Source organism: Camellia sinensis, chromosome 7 (assembly GCF_055761805.1).
Source record: "Camellia sinensis isolate YWXY chromosome 7, ASM5576180v1, whole genome shotgun sequence".
NCBI classification, from domain to species: domain Eukaryota; kingdom Viridiplantae; phylum Streptophyta; class Magnoliopsida; order Ericales; family Theaceae; genus Camellia; species Camellia sinensis.
The window spans coordinates 174,714,279-174,730,473 of NC_138967.1; the positions used below are offsets into that span (position 1 = coordinate 174,714,279).

General features: G+C 31.4%; 1 protein-coding gene across 1 annotated transcript; it reads left to right on the forward strand.

Annotated features, from left to right (window-relative positions):
• The first annotated feature begins 3,458 nt into the window (after nt 1–3,458).
• Nucleotides 3,459–7,263, forward strand: LOC114299720 (uncharacterized). Its single transcript, XM_028244526.2, has 2 exons — nt 3,459–4,080; nt 5,915–7,263. Exons 1-2 carry the CDS (start codon nt 3,915–3,917, stop codon nt 7,021–7,023), a joined length of 1,275 nt encoding a protein of 424 aa, XP_028100327.2. The 5' UTR covers nt 3,459–3,914; the 3' UTR covers nt 7,024–7,263.
• Nucleotides 7,264–16,195: the final 8,932 nt, after the last annotated feature.

A 16,195-nucleotide genomic window follows, 5' to 3' on the forward strand; every position in this document is an offset into this window, starting at 1 on the left:
AATTTAATGCATTGATATTCAATTTTTATTTGTAAACTCATCAAAAAATTGTTATCACAAATATATAAAAAGAATCTGATGCCTAAATTCACTGGAAAAAAAAAAACTCGAAAATTAATTTTTAAAGAAAAAAGTGTAAACCGCAAACCGCCCGCAACCGCCCCACATTTGCAAACCCTATCCGCACAAACCGCAAATCGCACTGCGGGCGGTTGCGGGTTGACTTTTTCCCAAACCGCATAAATGCGGGCGGGTCAAAATCGAACCGCAAACCGCACAAAACCGATCCGCGAACACCCCTAGCCCCAATTTCTCGGCTTGTTTGGTTTATATTTGAGAAACATGTTTTGAGATAAAAAGTATAAAAATTTATTTGGTTTGGTTTTTTTTTAAAAGATGTTTTGAAAAATTATTTTGAAAGAGATTTTTAGAAAAAGTGATTGATTTGATATGTATGAGAGAGAGATTTGTTTGGAAAACTTGTAAACCAAACAAATTTTGAAAAAAAAAAATTGAAAAAATTTGTTTGGTTTGATTACTTTTGAAAACTTATTTGTAAAAAATTTTTTTTTAAATTTTTTGAGAAACACAAACCAAACAAGGCCGTCTTTCATGTGTTTTTGGACTTTCCACATCAAAATAATAATAATAATTTTTTTTAAGACTATGTTTGACATTGGTTTTTTTAACTATTTTAGTTATAAAAAGATAAAATAAAATAAAAAATTAATAATATAAAATGTCATATTTAAATCATAATTATTTTATTCTTTCTCTCACAAAAGTCAAAAAAATCAAAACATCCAACCCAAACGAATTTTTTTAGCCCAAGACCAAAAGTTAAAAATGTCAAAAAATCAACTCACATCTCAGCAAAGGCTAAATGTAATTAATGTAATTATATAATAAATCTTCAGAAGGGATATATATATTCGTCATTTCAATTTACCCTTGGAAAAGGTAGGGAAAAAAAATAAATGGAAAATGGGCACCCTATTTTTGAAAATGGAAATCAATCAAAATCAAATAGAATTCAAAAATTATTAATTTTGAGAAAATTAAAGATTGGTTAATACTCCTGAATGTAATAATTGATATTTACAAAATCAGGATCTTTTAGCATTTTAAAATTTTGACTCATGTAATACACATAAAAAATACAGTTGATTAGTATATATTATAATAAATGATCGATACATAAGTACATTGAGCATTTTTTTTTTTATTTATTAGATTTTGATAACAAATGCCCCTAAACACAAGAAAAGAATAAAAATAAAATATAAAATATGTAAGACACTTCTCATCAATTTCAAATTTAAAACATTTTTCATTTATTTTAATTTTTTAGCATTTTCACAATTTTGAAAACATTTTTTACACAAATCTCAATATTGAACAATAGTCCCTTCTTTTTTTCTTTTTTTTTTTGTATGCAAGGAAAAATATTAGATGTCTGTAAGAAACGTAAGTTATAACGAAAGGGATTGGCATCAACTCAAATCCCAAATCTCACCACACCCTAAAGCCAGCTGCACCACCACTGTGGCAAATGCTAGGGTTTAAACAATGGTCAAAAGGCACTTGTTAGCATTTGTCTTCTGTATTTTCTACAAAAATCATTTATCCATCACAAAATTAATTGTTGAGGTTAGTTTAGTAGGGAAACTCATATATCTCATTACCCAAAAATTATCACATAAGTCCGAAAATATTACATGATTGTTTATTTAACTAAAAATAATATTTGTAATTTATTCATTTATTTGTTTTAAATTAAACAAGCACACAACCAATCAACTCAATAGTATTCTCCAACTGTTTAAATTCTCATTTTCAATATTTTTTAAAAAAATAAAAAATAAAATGGATATGAGGATTGGGAGTTTTTTTTAAATATATTTTGATGATCCGAACTGTTCATGTTATAAAATTCATCGAATATATTATCTATGAAAAAATCAAATTAATCGAGCATCTATAATCCCATAATTAGATTCTCATTTTTTTAAAAAAAATTATAAAAATTATGTTAACCATTTATATTTTTAAAAATTAATGTAATTTTATTATAAAATTACAGATATTTAATTATTTATTTTTTATATGAATTATCTAATTAATAAATTTTATAATATAAACTATTCAAATTATTAAAATAAATTCGTAGAGGTCGGTACGGGGGCCATCACAATTCCAAAATAGAATAGAGGACAAATGGGGAAATGGGACAGATCACCATCCAGGAGCCAAGTGTCCATGCCACGTACACAGTCCTCGCTGACTACATTTAATATATTAGTTGACGTGTGAGCCCACCCTAGGTGTCGTTAAAATATAAATTTTAATTTTGAATTACTCCTCTATTTGAAAATATTTTAATTTTTTATTTTATTTTTTATTATCTCAAAATATTAATTTTTTAAAAAAATCAAGGACTAAGGTTATGTTTAACATAATGCGTTAGAGTTAAAATAGTCACAAAAAAATAAAATAGATTAAAAAGTTAATAAGATAAAATATTATATTCAAATCATAATTATTTTATTTTTTCTCTCACAAAAATTAAAAAAAATTAAAAAATCTATCTCAAAAAAGGCATTTTAACCCAGGCTAATAGTCAAAAAGTTAAAAAACTAACTCATTTTCCAAACAGATGCTAAAACAATATTAATTTTCTATTTTACCCTTCTTTTAAATTTACAACAATGATGCATCCCACTAATTTGGGAGCACTAATGGACCACTAATGAAGTGGAAATTCAAAAAAAAAAAAAACTTAAGGCCAAAACATCACATCAGTCAGTGGGATTCATTCTCTAGAGCTCCTTTAGTGCTCCCAATTTAGAGCTCCCAAACATTTTTCTTTTGAAAAATCAATTTTTTTGAAATGTAATTATTGTACTATAAAAAAATTAGATTTTTCAAAAAGAACTATTATTTTGAGATAGAAGGAGTACCTTATTAAGTGGTGGAAGTGTTATTTAGAATTGTTTTGGGATTTACTTATTTTTTGGTTTATTTTTGTCTTTAATGAACTTTTTTTCAAAAAAATTTAAGTTTCTAGATTCCGTTCGGCAAGATGAATCAAAAAATTTTAATTTTTTTAATTTCAAAAAAAAATCAGGAAAAAAAAAGCAAAAATTTTTTTGACTTATTTTGGCTTTTGTCCATTTTTTTTGAAATTTTTCAAAACAATATATATACTTTTTAGATTTATCTCGACCAACGGACTAAAAAAAAATAAAAACGTTTGACATAATTTTGAAAAAAATTAACTATAAACAAAAAAAATCAGAAAAAAAAAATGTAACTTTTTTTTGGGTAGCCAAAAGAGAAGTGAATGGCCATATATTCAGTCTTATGTTCTTTTTAACTACTATTTTTTCTTTTTTCCTTTTAAATGGAAAAATTAACACTTAATATAAGAAGAAAAAAAAATCACTTTTTAAATGGACATAGCTAAGGAAATAAAGTCACTCGACAAAAAAACTTAGAAATTCATGAAGTTCGGAAAGAAAAAGCCACTTGACAGGAAGATATTACTGTTCTGTCAATAAGGTTTTGCCACGTGCAAAATGACAAATATTTAGCCAAACAAAGATATGAATAGAGGATCTAGGAAGGACTCATGAAAAGAACGTATGGCTAAAGTAACGTTTTTAATACGCACACGAGACCTTCTTATCTCTCTGATTAAATTACGATTTCTATACTTTGAACTTTCTCTCTTCAACGGTCACTTCCCAATCTCACCTCGTATTTAATCCCCATCCCCATTCTCTCCCAATCCCCTCACCTCCCATTTCTCTCTCTCTCTCTCTCTCTCTCTCTCTCTCTCTCTCTATATATATATATATATAGCAACTAAATAAGTCTGGTTTCATTGCTCCGCAACACTTGATATATCAGATATGGGTTCAGTTTTGATGTTGGTGTTGGTGTTATTTGGAGGGTTAATGGGGTTGTTGGAGGCTTATCAGTTCAACGTTGGTGGGAAAGATGGGTGGGTCTTAAACCCTTCTGAGAATTATAATCACTGGGCTGGAAGACTCAGGTTTCAAGTTAATGACACTCTCTGTAAGTACTCTCTCTCTCTCTCCGTAAATCTCACTCCCAATAATACAATGCCCTCGTTTGGAAAATTGTTTATTTTAGTAGGTTATTTTAATTTTTGATTATTTTAATAGACTATAATTGTTGTACTTGTTTGTTACAATCTTTGAGATAAAATTTTAAAATTTTGTTTGGTTTAAATTTTTTGAAAAAAAAATTTCAAAATCACTTTTTTTCTCCTACACATCAATCCATCTTATTTTTTTTCTCTCTTCTCTCATTTTCAATCATTTTCTCTCACATACATCTATTCAACTACAACAAAATATTAAATTATCTCAAACTCCAAAACTATTTTCAAAATATATAACTAAACAAGCCCAAAAAAAAAATTAATCTCTCTTTCCAAAAAAATTTTTGAAAATTTATCTCAAAACACAAACCAAACACACCCTTTGTATTTGGGAAGATGGTTGAATCTTTTTATAGTTTGATATAATATTTGTGAGAGAAAAAGTAAAATGATTATAGATTTGACGTGGTATTTATTTTATTGACTATTTTAACCTATTTTGTCTTCTTTTTTTCCTTTTTTTTTTTTGTGAATTTTAACTCAAAAAAGTTAAAACTCAACTTGTCAAACAGGCCAATATATATGGATGGAAAAAAAAATTAAATTGAATTTGATTAAAAATTCTTATAAAACTTTATTCGTTCATATATATTCTATGCTGGATTTTTATATTCATAGTAGAACCAGTTGTTGTCCTAATGTTAGTCTAGTTTTTTTTTTCAATACAATAAACTTCTTTTGAGAAATAAATTAAAAGTCACTTTTCAGTTTATAACTTATTTTAAGTGACATTATCTCTCATAATTTTTTATATATTTTTTTTAAAAAAAAATTAAAAAAACCAACTATTAAGTCTACAAACTACATGAAACATTGATGGAATAATTTGAGTGATTTTGTGGGTTTTACGATGAGTCCCATTATTATATGTATGACGCATATTTACGTAGTTGGTTCTTGTGTTGTTGTTTTGAGTTTATATATTTATCTAAGTTATTCAAAATTTTCCAATCTGAAAGCACAAAGAAAAAATTTAAGAAGCACGCAATAGTTCCTTTCATTAGTAGTTTGAAATTAATTAAAAAATATAAAGCAAAGTTGGAAGATTCAAATAGAAGAATTAACACATTAAAAATAAAAAAATAAAAAAATAAATTATGGTTTTTTTAAAGTGTATCTCAATGGCATTGGTTAATAATGTTTTTAAGCGGTCATCATTTTTTATAAGAAATTTATAATCGATCGTATTACATGGACTAATTAATGTACATACTAATGTATCAACTAATATTATGATATTATTATTGATCACATTTATTATATAAGTTACAAACACTTAAAACTATACAAATGATACCACATCATCTATTAGTATATTAGTGTGTACATTAATTAATACATATAGTATTATTCATGTATAATTATTTTAAACTTTTTTTTGATTAACATATTAATAGTGTGATTGCTCAATTGTAACAGCCTAAAACAATAGGAATAGTTAGAGAAAATCACGAAACGCCACTGTCGGACACACAATCCATATCCATTAACAAAATTCATAAAATTGAAAACTAATTACTAATAACTTGTCCAAAAAATATATATAAACAAGACATAATTTTATTTTAAAAAATTTAAGACCATTGAATATCTTTTCAAAACACTGCTAGCTAGCATTCGTGGCATATATGTTCATAGAAAATAGATGTATTTGTTTTTTTGGTTTTTGTTTTTGTTTTTGTTTTTGTTTTGATGTTTGGTTTGTTTGTTTATGATGATCAATAGTTTTCAAATACAAGAAAGGATCAAACTCGGTTTTGGTAGTAACCAAACAAGATTACGACCAGTGCAATACCCAGAAACCAATCATGAAGCTTGACAACGGTGATTCAGTCCTCAAGTTTGATCGATCTGGTCTATTCTACTTCATCAGCGGTGTTAAAGCCAACTGTGACAAAGGTCAGAAACTCATCACCCTCGTTTTAGCAGTAAGAAAGCAACAAAAGTCACCTCCTCCAATGGCAGCACCTCCGGCACCGGTGGGTCAGACCCCGGCACCCTCCCCTAAGTCGCCCTCACCAAGCTCGTCAACCCCGTCTCTGTCTCCGGCGGTGTCAACTTCACCGGTGGGTCAGACTCCGGCACCTTCCCCCAAGTCACCCTCACCAAGCGGGTCAATTCCGTCTCCGTCTCCGGTAGTGTCGTATGCACCGGTGGGTCAGACTCCGGTACCATCCCCCAAGTCACCCTCACCAAGCTCATCAACCCCGTCTCCATCTCCGGTAGTGTCAACTGCACCGGTGGGTCAGACTCCGGCACTTTCCCCCAAGTCTCCCTCGCCAAGCATGTCAACCCCCTCTTTGTCTCCGGTAGGGTCGCCGGTGGGTCAGACTCCGGTACCATCCCCCAAGTCAGCCTCACCAAGCTCGTCAACCCCGTCTCCGTCTCCGGTAGTGTCAACTGCACCGGTGGGTCCGACTCCGGCAGTGTCACCTGCTCCGGCGACTGCACCCATGACCAACGCTCCGGTGCCATCTCCGACGTCGAATTTCTCACCATCATCAGCACCGGCGAATGCACCAGTGTCTACGACTCCGGCCAACACGCCGGCAATGTCTCCTACTACGGCCAATACACCGTCACTGTCACCATCTCCGGCGACTGCATCAACACCGCCATCACCGCCTCCTGCTCCTGCACCGTCCACAACGATAACTCCGCCTCCATCTCCCTCGGCATTGTCACCGTCGGGAGCCCCCGGTAGTACTCCGGCGAACAATAGCTCGACGCCGCCGCCTTCATCGGCACCGGCATTGACTCCGGGGGTTGTGTTGGTGTCCTCGATTACACTCGTTTTGAGTGTGTGCATGGGTAGTTTTATTGCTGCCCCATAGGAACATAATATATGTATATTTCAGTTTGTCATTTACCAGTTTCTTACATTGACAGGTAAATTTTTGTTATTATTTTTAATTTTTTGGGGAGATTTTTTAGATGAAGTTAAATATTTAATAAATTTATGAGTTATGTAATTAATCACTCTCTTATAGAAGTTTCCTTTGATGTAAAATTGAGAGATGTTACATACCATTTAAATATTTTATTAAAATACTTTACTTTGGAGTATTGTTTAATGGGAGAATTTTAATACATGGGTTAAACTAAAAAAATATATATAAAAATATGTGAAGTGCGAGTGATTTTGTGATGAGATTGTGCGTGCACAAATTCATGTTCGTGTAAAAAAAAAAAAAAAAAATTCTTCCATTGCGATGTAATTCCCCTTGTTTAATTATTGTATAAGTTAAAATAAGATTAACTTGGTTTGTTGAGTTGAGTGTAATTTATTTAATTTTTTTGGGGCTTTAGTTTTTCCTACCAAATAATATTGGACTTTAGATATGATTATTTACCACCATTCATTCATCTCCAACTCTTAAATATTTGTCTTTTTAGTGTTTTTTTATTTATTTTAAAAATATTTCATTTTAGGTCCTACTAGACTAAGGCCAAGTTTGGCATCCTCCAAAAAATCTAAAAAGTCAAAAAGTCACTATCCTATTTAAGTCACATCATCTTATTTAAGTCACATCATCTCTCTAACACATCACTTCAAACTCAACCCAAATCCAACCCATATTTCATAAAAAGTCAAAAAGTACACTTATTTAGTCTTCTCAAATTTTGTTTAAAGTGAAAAGTTAAAAAATGAAGAATTACACACATCAGCGGTGTGTCAAAAAAAAATTATAAAAAAGTGATAAACTTTATAAATACTATTAATAATTAAAATCATAATTTTTTTATTACTATAATTTTTTTAAAAAAAATGGTCTAAAGACAAAAAAATTCAGAAGGTTCACTTTTTTTGAATTTTGGTGATTTTTTTTTTTCTTCCAATTTTTAAAGAATTTTTTACCTTTCATATTCGCCTAAGAATAATACTAGGGATAATGAAAAAAATATCATGAAATGTTTTATGAAGATTTTTCATCCCTTGATTAGTGTGTGGTGTTTTCTTGTATATGTAATCTAACGGTGGAGAATTTTTCATAATTATTTTCATGATACGTAGCATTATTGTTCTCGTAACTAAACATACTTGAAATGTAAATGTAAAATTTTTAACACAAGTAAGATAATGGGATAATACCAACTCTGATAAACTACCTTTTTTTCAGACATCCAGTCTACGATATAACTACTAATATTGCTTAGAATATCTCTAACAATCCTCCTTGGTTATTTATCAAATTTTAGCTAAAAAATATATTTTCTATTTTAAGAAATCACTTTTTCAATTATCATCTCCAACGATACCTCTTATCTTTTCTCTATATATTTTAATTATTTTTAAAAATATTTTTGCTTTATGTTTTTTTATTAAAAATATTTTTTCAAACTCTCTTCTCTCGCTTTCACTATTTGAGAAAAGATGAGAGAATGTTGAAGGGAATTCTTTCATATTTTACTTCTTTGAAGTAAGAAAAAAGTGAGAACGGAGAGACTATTGGAAATGTGCTTACCTGTGTGAGAAGGATGGTATTGTACTGTGACCATGTTCACATACAAATTTTCCAAGATGTATTTATTACATGACAACAAATCCCTGTCCTCTATAAATGTGTACTAAACAGCCATTGTCGGTAGCGCCATTTCCATACACACAAATCCTATGGACCCAAAAGAATTGTCTCACAATTTGTCATGACTTTATTTCATAATGAATTAGGCCTCGTTGAAAATAAGCTAATTTAGTAATTTTTTGATTATTTAATTAAAATATGAATTAAAAAAATTAGTATGTTTAGGATAATTTTTTAATTTTTTACGAAACGATGTACAAAAAATAGAGAAAAAAGAGAATCTTTGATTTTTGGATATGGATTGTTGGTTTTTTGACTAATTTAGTAACTTTTTGACTAAAAAAAATGGTTCCCAAACGAGGCCTTAGTCTAGTGGAGGATCCATATATATAATGAATGTGAATTATAGATTGATATTTTTGAATAAAATTTTCAATAAAATTTATAAGTGTATAGTATTACTATTTTCATAAATTATGAATCGAATGGTATTGCAATAAACTAATTTAATTGAGCTAAGTTGTAATTTGTTTAAATTTATTTTATATTTTCTAAGTCGATTTCAAACAACTTTTAATTTAACTGATAACAAGTTGAGTTCAAGTTGTTGGGTATACCCCCTTATTAGAGTGTGGGACCTAATTGATTTGTTAAAATAATTTTAATTTGGTTTAATTTAGGCATAATATATTTTTTATATTATGTTTGTGGAGACTCAATTCAATTTAGATACAATTAGAGTTTATTTTACAAAACCAAAGATTCAATATATATATATATATATATTATGTTCATCCGAAATATAAAAGAGAGCGGCAGCAGCAAATTTGTTTCGGCAACTGTGCTTAGTGTATAACTCAACTTGTTGAGTTTTCAATTAGTATTGATTGCTGCTTTGGGTTTTGACTTGGCCAATCAAGAGTTGGTGCCTTGGTTTGTTACTCTACTTTGAAGCAGTTGATTCAGTTCGGTATTGATTTGGTTTGTTATTTTGGATTTTCTTTAACTTTGGTTCTGAAAATTTTGGTTCATCTATTTGGTGAGATCTTTCCTCTTTATTTATTTGTGATTATTTGGAATTCACCTAAGAGTGATTTGTGAAACCATTCATGTCTTGTTTGTAATCGTTTAGAAACTTATTTGGTTGATAGTGGAATCGGATTTCGATCCCATGGATGTACCTCACCTTGAGGGAACCACGTAAAAATTCTTGTGTTGCTTTTGATTTAATTTTTTCGCATTAGTTTTTATTCACATTGATTGATTTACTTGTGAGGAATCATATATTTTCCCTAACAACTGGTATCAGAGCTTACGGTTTATTTGGATTTATTTATTTGTGTAAATCAATAGAGGGAAATGTGGGTCGTATGTCTAGCTTCAATGGAAGCAATTGGGTAACTTGGAAAACTAAAATGGAGGACCTATTATTTTGTAAAAATTTGTATGGACCCATTGAGGGTGATAGTGGCAAACCTGAGGGTATGAAAGATGCTGAATGGAATAGGCTTAATCGAAAAGCCGTTGGTGTTATCCGTCAATGGATTGATGACAGTGTGTTTCATCATGTGCTACTGAAACCTCGGTACATGATTTATGGAAAAAATTAGAGGGCCTTTATGATATAAAATCAGCCACAAATAAAGTTTTTATGTTTCGTAAGTTGGTTAATTTAAAATATAAAGAGAGCAGCCCTATTCCAGAACATCTGAATGAAATAAAGAGTATTGTTAACCAACTTGCTTCTATGAAAATTGTTTTTGATGATGAGTTACAGGCTTTGATGCTACTTAGTTCTTTACCCGAAAGTTGGGAGACTTTGGTTGTAACTGTTAGTAATTCGGCGCCCGATGGAGTTGTCACAATGGGCCAGGTCACTAGTAGCCTGTTGAATAAAGAAACTAGAAGAAAATCAGCGAGTTTCTCTCATTCGGAAGCATTTGTTATGAGAGGCCGAAGTAAAACAAGGCGGAGGAGTAAGACTCCTCGTGGTCGTGATCAAAGCCATGACAAATCAAAAGATGGTTCTTTTTCAAAGAAAGACATTGAGTGTCATTATTGCCATGAGAAAGGGCACATGAAGCGAGAATGCCGAAAGCTCAAGAACAAGAAGAAAATGCGTGACAAAAGTGTGAACAAGAAACAATAAGACACAACGGCAGTTACTACCAATGATCTCATGGTCGTTTATGAAGATGATTGTATCAATTTTGTGGACCAAGAGAGTAATTGGGTGATTGATTCTGGTGCTTCTTTTCATGTGACTTCTCGAGTTGATTTCTTCACTACCTACATCGAAGGAGATTATGGTTTTGTTCGAATGAGTAATGAAGGTTTGTCCAAGATTATTGGCATGGGTGATGTTTACTTGGAAACAAATTTGGGCTGCAAGTTGTTGCTTAAAGATGTGAGGCATGTTCTCGACATTCGCCTCAATTTGATCTCTACTGGAAAGCTAGATGATGAAGGCTTCAACAACAAATTTGGTGATGGAATATGGAAGCTCACAAAGGGTTCTTTGGTGGTAGCTAAGTGTAAGAAAACTCATACACTTTATTCGATACAAGGAAAAATTTGTAAAGGTGTTGTCAATGCACTTGAAGATGATACTTCTACCGAATTGTGGCACAAGCGACTTGGGCACATGAGTGAAAAGGGGCTGTAAGTTTTGTTCAAGAAAGAGCTTCTACCCGGTTTGAAAGGTACGCATCTCAAAACTTGTGTTCATTGTTTGGCAGGTAAACAACATAGAGTTTTTTTTCATAAAAAATGTTGCTTCTAGAAAAGAAAATGTTTTGGAGTTGATTCATTTGGATGTTTGTGGTCCTTTAAAAGTTAGAATACATGGTGGTGCACTTTATTTTGTTACTTTCATTGATGATTATTCAAGAAAAGTTTGGGCTTTTCTACTAAAAATTAAAGATCAAATTCTAGAAGTATTTAAGCATTTTTAGGCCATGGTTGAAAGAGAAACAAGGCAAAAATTGAAGTGCATCCGATCAGAAAATGGTGGTGAATACATTGGGCCATTTGATGAGTATTGTCGCAGCCAAGGTATTCGGCATCAAAAGACAGTTAAGAAGGCTCCTCAACAAAATGGCGTTACCGAGAGGATGAACCGCACCATTGTGGAAAGAACAAGGTATTTGCTTTCACAAGCTAAATTGCCAAGATCTTTTTGGGGTGAGGCAATGAAGACAGCGGTTGACGTAATCAATTTGTCTCCTTCCTATCCTTTAAATGGTGATGTTCCCGAAAGAGTTTGGATCGGTGAAGATGTATCTTATGAGCACTTGAGAGTGTTTGGTTGCCGAGCTTTTGTTCACATTCCAAAAGATGAGAGGTCCAAGCTTGATAGCAAGTCAAGACAATGTATTTTTCTTGGCTATGGGCGTGATGAATTCAGGTATAGATTGTGGGATCCAGTCGACAAGAAAACCATTCGAAGCCGTGATGTTGTATTTCTTGAAGACCAAACAATTGAAGACTTTGGCAAAGGTGATCAATCGGAGCCAAAAACTAGTGATCTCATTGACATGGATCCATCTCCTTCATCTTCGGTGGATAATGAAAATGGGGGACATGTGCAGCCACCTATTGAAGATGTAGAAGATGATGCTAATCCTCATGAAGTTGAGCCAGAAATTGAGGAAGAGCATCCAACTCAAGAACCGCCACCACAACTTGAGTTGAGGAAGTGTACAAGGGACCGACAACCTTCAAGAAAGTATCCTCCCAATGAATTTGTATTGATATCTGATCAAAGGGAGCCCGAGAGCTACCAAGAAGCAATTGAGCATGCAAAGAAAGGTGATTGGAAAAAGGCCATGGAAAAGGAGATGAATTCTTTACTTGAAAATCACACCTATGATTTAGTGAAGTTGCCTAAGGGAAGGAAAATTTTGAAAAATAAGTGGGTCTTCAAATTGAAGAATGATGGCAAGAATCTGAGGTACAAGGCACGTCTTGTTGTGAAAGGCTTTGGGCAAAAGAAAGGTATTGACTTTGATGAGATTTTTTCGCCGGTTGTGAAGATGTTTTCTATTCGGGTTGTACTTGGCATGGTTGCAAGTATGAACCTTGAAGTTGAACAACTTGATATGAAGACTGCATTTCTTCATGGTGACCTTGAAGAAGAAATTTACATGGAGCAACCAGAAGGTTTTGTAGAGAAAGGAAAAGAGAAATTTGTTTGCAAATTGAAGAAAAGTTTGTATGGTCTCAAGCAAGCTCCACGGCAATTGTACAAAAAATTTGACTCTTTCATGATGAATACTGGTTTTTCTAAAACCACTTCGGACCATTGTGTGTTTGTGAAAAATTTCTCGGATGGTAAATTTATTATTCTTTTGCTTTATGTTGATGACATATTAATTGTGGGTCAAGATTCTACCATGATTAACAAGTTGAAGTTAGAGTTGAGTAAATCTTTTGCTATGAAAGATTTGGCACCGGCAAAGCAAATACTTGGTATGAAAATTGTTCGTGATCGCAAAGAGGGGTTGATTTGGTTGTCTTAAGAAAGCTACATTGAGAAAGCTCTTGAGAGGTTCAACATGAATAAAGCAAAGCCGGTTGGTTGTCCACTTGCGGGTCACTTCAAGCTTGGTTCGAATCAATGTCCTACAAGTGAGAAAGACAAGGAAGAGATGTAGAAAGTTTCTTATGCTTCAGCAGTTGGTTCTTTGATGTACGCCATGGTTTGTACAAGGCCGGATATTGCTCAAGCCGTTGGTGTGTTGAGTCGTTTTCTCTCTAATCCAGGTACAGAACATTGGGCAGCGGTAAAATGGATTCTAAGGTATCTTCGAGGGACTTCGAAGGTGTGTTTGTGTTTTAGGGATGGTAAGTCGATGCTTGATGGATTCACGGATTTTGACATGGCCAATGATGTTGATTTTAGGAAATCTACTTCGGGGTATTTGATGACTTTTGCAAGGGGAGTTGTGACATGGCAATCTAAATTACAAAAATGTGTTGCTCTCTCAACTACCGAAGCTAAATTTATTGCCATTATAGAAGCTTGCAAAGAAGAGTTATGGTTGAAATTTTTTTTGCAAGAGTTAGGTTTGAAGCAAGAAAAGTATGTGCTTTATTGTGATAGTCAAAGTGCTATTCACTTGAGTAAAAATTCTACTTTTCATTCGAGATCGAAACACATTGATGTGAGATACCATTAGATTCGTGATGTGTTAGATTCGAAATTGTTATAACTCGAAAAAGTTCACACAGATGATAATATTTCAGATATGTTGACAAAAACTTTGTCGAGGGACAAACATTTGAAGTGTTGAACTTTGGTGGGTATGGTTGATCTCTCCACCTAAGTCGGTAGGAGGAGAATTGTTGGGTATACCTCCTTATTGGAGTGTGGGACCCAATTGATTTGTTAAAATAATTTTAATTTGGTTTAGTTTAGGCATAATATATTTTTTATATTATATTTGTGGAGACCCAATTCAATTTGGATGCAATTAGGATTTGTTTTACAAAACCAAAGATTCAATATATATATATATATATTATGTTCATCCGAAATATAGAAGAGAGCGGCGGTAGCAAATTTTTTTCGGCAACTATGCTTAGTGTATAACTCAACTTGTTGGGTTTTCAATTAGTATTGATTGTTGCTTTGGGTTTGGACTTGGTCAATCAAGAGTTGGTGCCATGGTTTGTTGCTCTACTTTGAAGTGGTTGATTCGGTTCGGTATTGATTTGGTTCGTTATTTTGGATCTTCCTCAATTTTGGTTTTGAAGATTTTGGTTCATCCATTTGGTAAGGTCTTTCCTCTTTGTTTATTTGTGATTATTTGGAATTCACCTAAGGGTAGTTTGTGAGACCATTCGTGTCTCGTTTGTAATCGTTTGGAAACTTATTTGATTGATAGTGGAATCGGATTTTAATCCCGTGGATGTACTTCACCTTGAGAGAACCACGTAAAAATTCTTGTGTTGCTTTTGATTTAATTTTTCCGCATTAGTTTTTATTCTCATTGATTGATTTACTTGTGCGGAATCACATATTTTCCCTAATAAGTAATTTAATTTTTTATAATACATATAAACTTATTAAGTTGAATAATAATTTGTTCAAGTTTAACTTGAAAACCTAATAAATTTTAATTATATTTAAGTTTAACTTATTTATATAATGAGTCAATCACAAACGAGCTTGTAACGAGTTGAAAATAAGTTAAGTTTAAGTAACTGTTCTTTTTAAAATTTTACATTCATTGTTATTAAATTATCGTGTTTGTTGGTTGTAAAAATTCTTATAGTTATTAGATTATGATATAAAATTCGCATCTCAAAACTTTTATATAATTCAATTAAAAATACTTTATAGTAGGGAATAAAAATTAAAGATAAAAAAATCCTTGATCGATGAATCAAGCATGAAGATAAGGCCATAAATGAGTCAAAGCTCACATACCACTAAATGTGATACTCTAAAGTACCACTAATGAGTTGACATACACTTTAAAAATAAATAAATAAATAAAAACGGCCATCCACTGCCAATTAGTAGTTTCAACTATTTTCCATAACTTAATATTTGTACTATGTATTGCCGAATTGAAATTAGTAATCGTACATCAAACAAACTTTTAACTAATCGAACAAATCAAATCTGAATACCTTGATTTGTTTTACAGGCGTAACTGGAACAAGTAAAGCAACTCATTTCACCATAAGATTTTTTACCTTCTTCAAAAGAAAAAGCTCTTCTGATTTAAAAGCACAATGAAGACAAGGGTATTGTCGGGTATATTTTATTGTAAATTAAAAGTTGACAATAAAAAAATAAAAGTTTAAAACACCACTCTTATAACTTTTAGATCATTAACTTTTTTTCAACTTATTAAGTTATTTCTGTTTATTAAATTATAAATAAAAGCTATACTAAGCAGTCTAAAATAAACTCTCAAAATAAAATAATCTATAAATATCTGATATAAACTTTAACAAACATCACCATGTTGAGTTGGTTGTATATTTCAAAATTTACATCTCATGCAACAAAAGAATTATTTTAGGGGAATTGCAAATAAATGAGATAGTCTTAAAATAATTACATTATAATTTATTTATTTATTTTGGTACAAGCCTGAAACATAAAAAAAAATTAAAAAAAAAATTGCATCAAATATTTGCATTATACACAGAAATTTTACACTATCATAAAAATAAAAACTATTTATTTATTATTTCACTGAAACATAATTTTCCCATTATTTTATGCTATCAAGTGAAAAATCTCACAAATAAATCTCAACTATTAATAGGACAAATTACATATCAATGTTGGTTAAAAAAATATTTTACAAATTAATAATAAATTTTATAAATATTAAAATACAAAATAACAAATTTTTCTATCAACTGATAATTAATTTTTAGAGGTTCACTGAGATATTTAATTTTCCTTATTAATTTCTGTGAGATTTTTATGTGATATGTCCTCATCACTACCATAAAA

Bases quoted from the DNA above. Each gene is read 5' to 3' on its own strand.
- LOC114299720 (XM_028244526.2), top strand. From the start codon at position 3,915: ATGGGTTCAGTTTTGATGTTGGTGTTGGTGTTATTTGGAGGGTTAATG. The intron at 4,081-5,914 runs GTAAGTACTCTC...GATGATCAATAG, and splicing joins TCAAGTTAATGACACTCTCT to TTTTCAAATACAAGAAAGGA.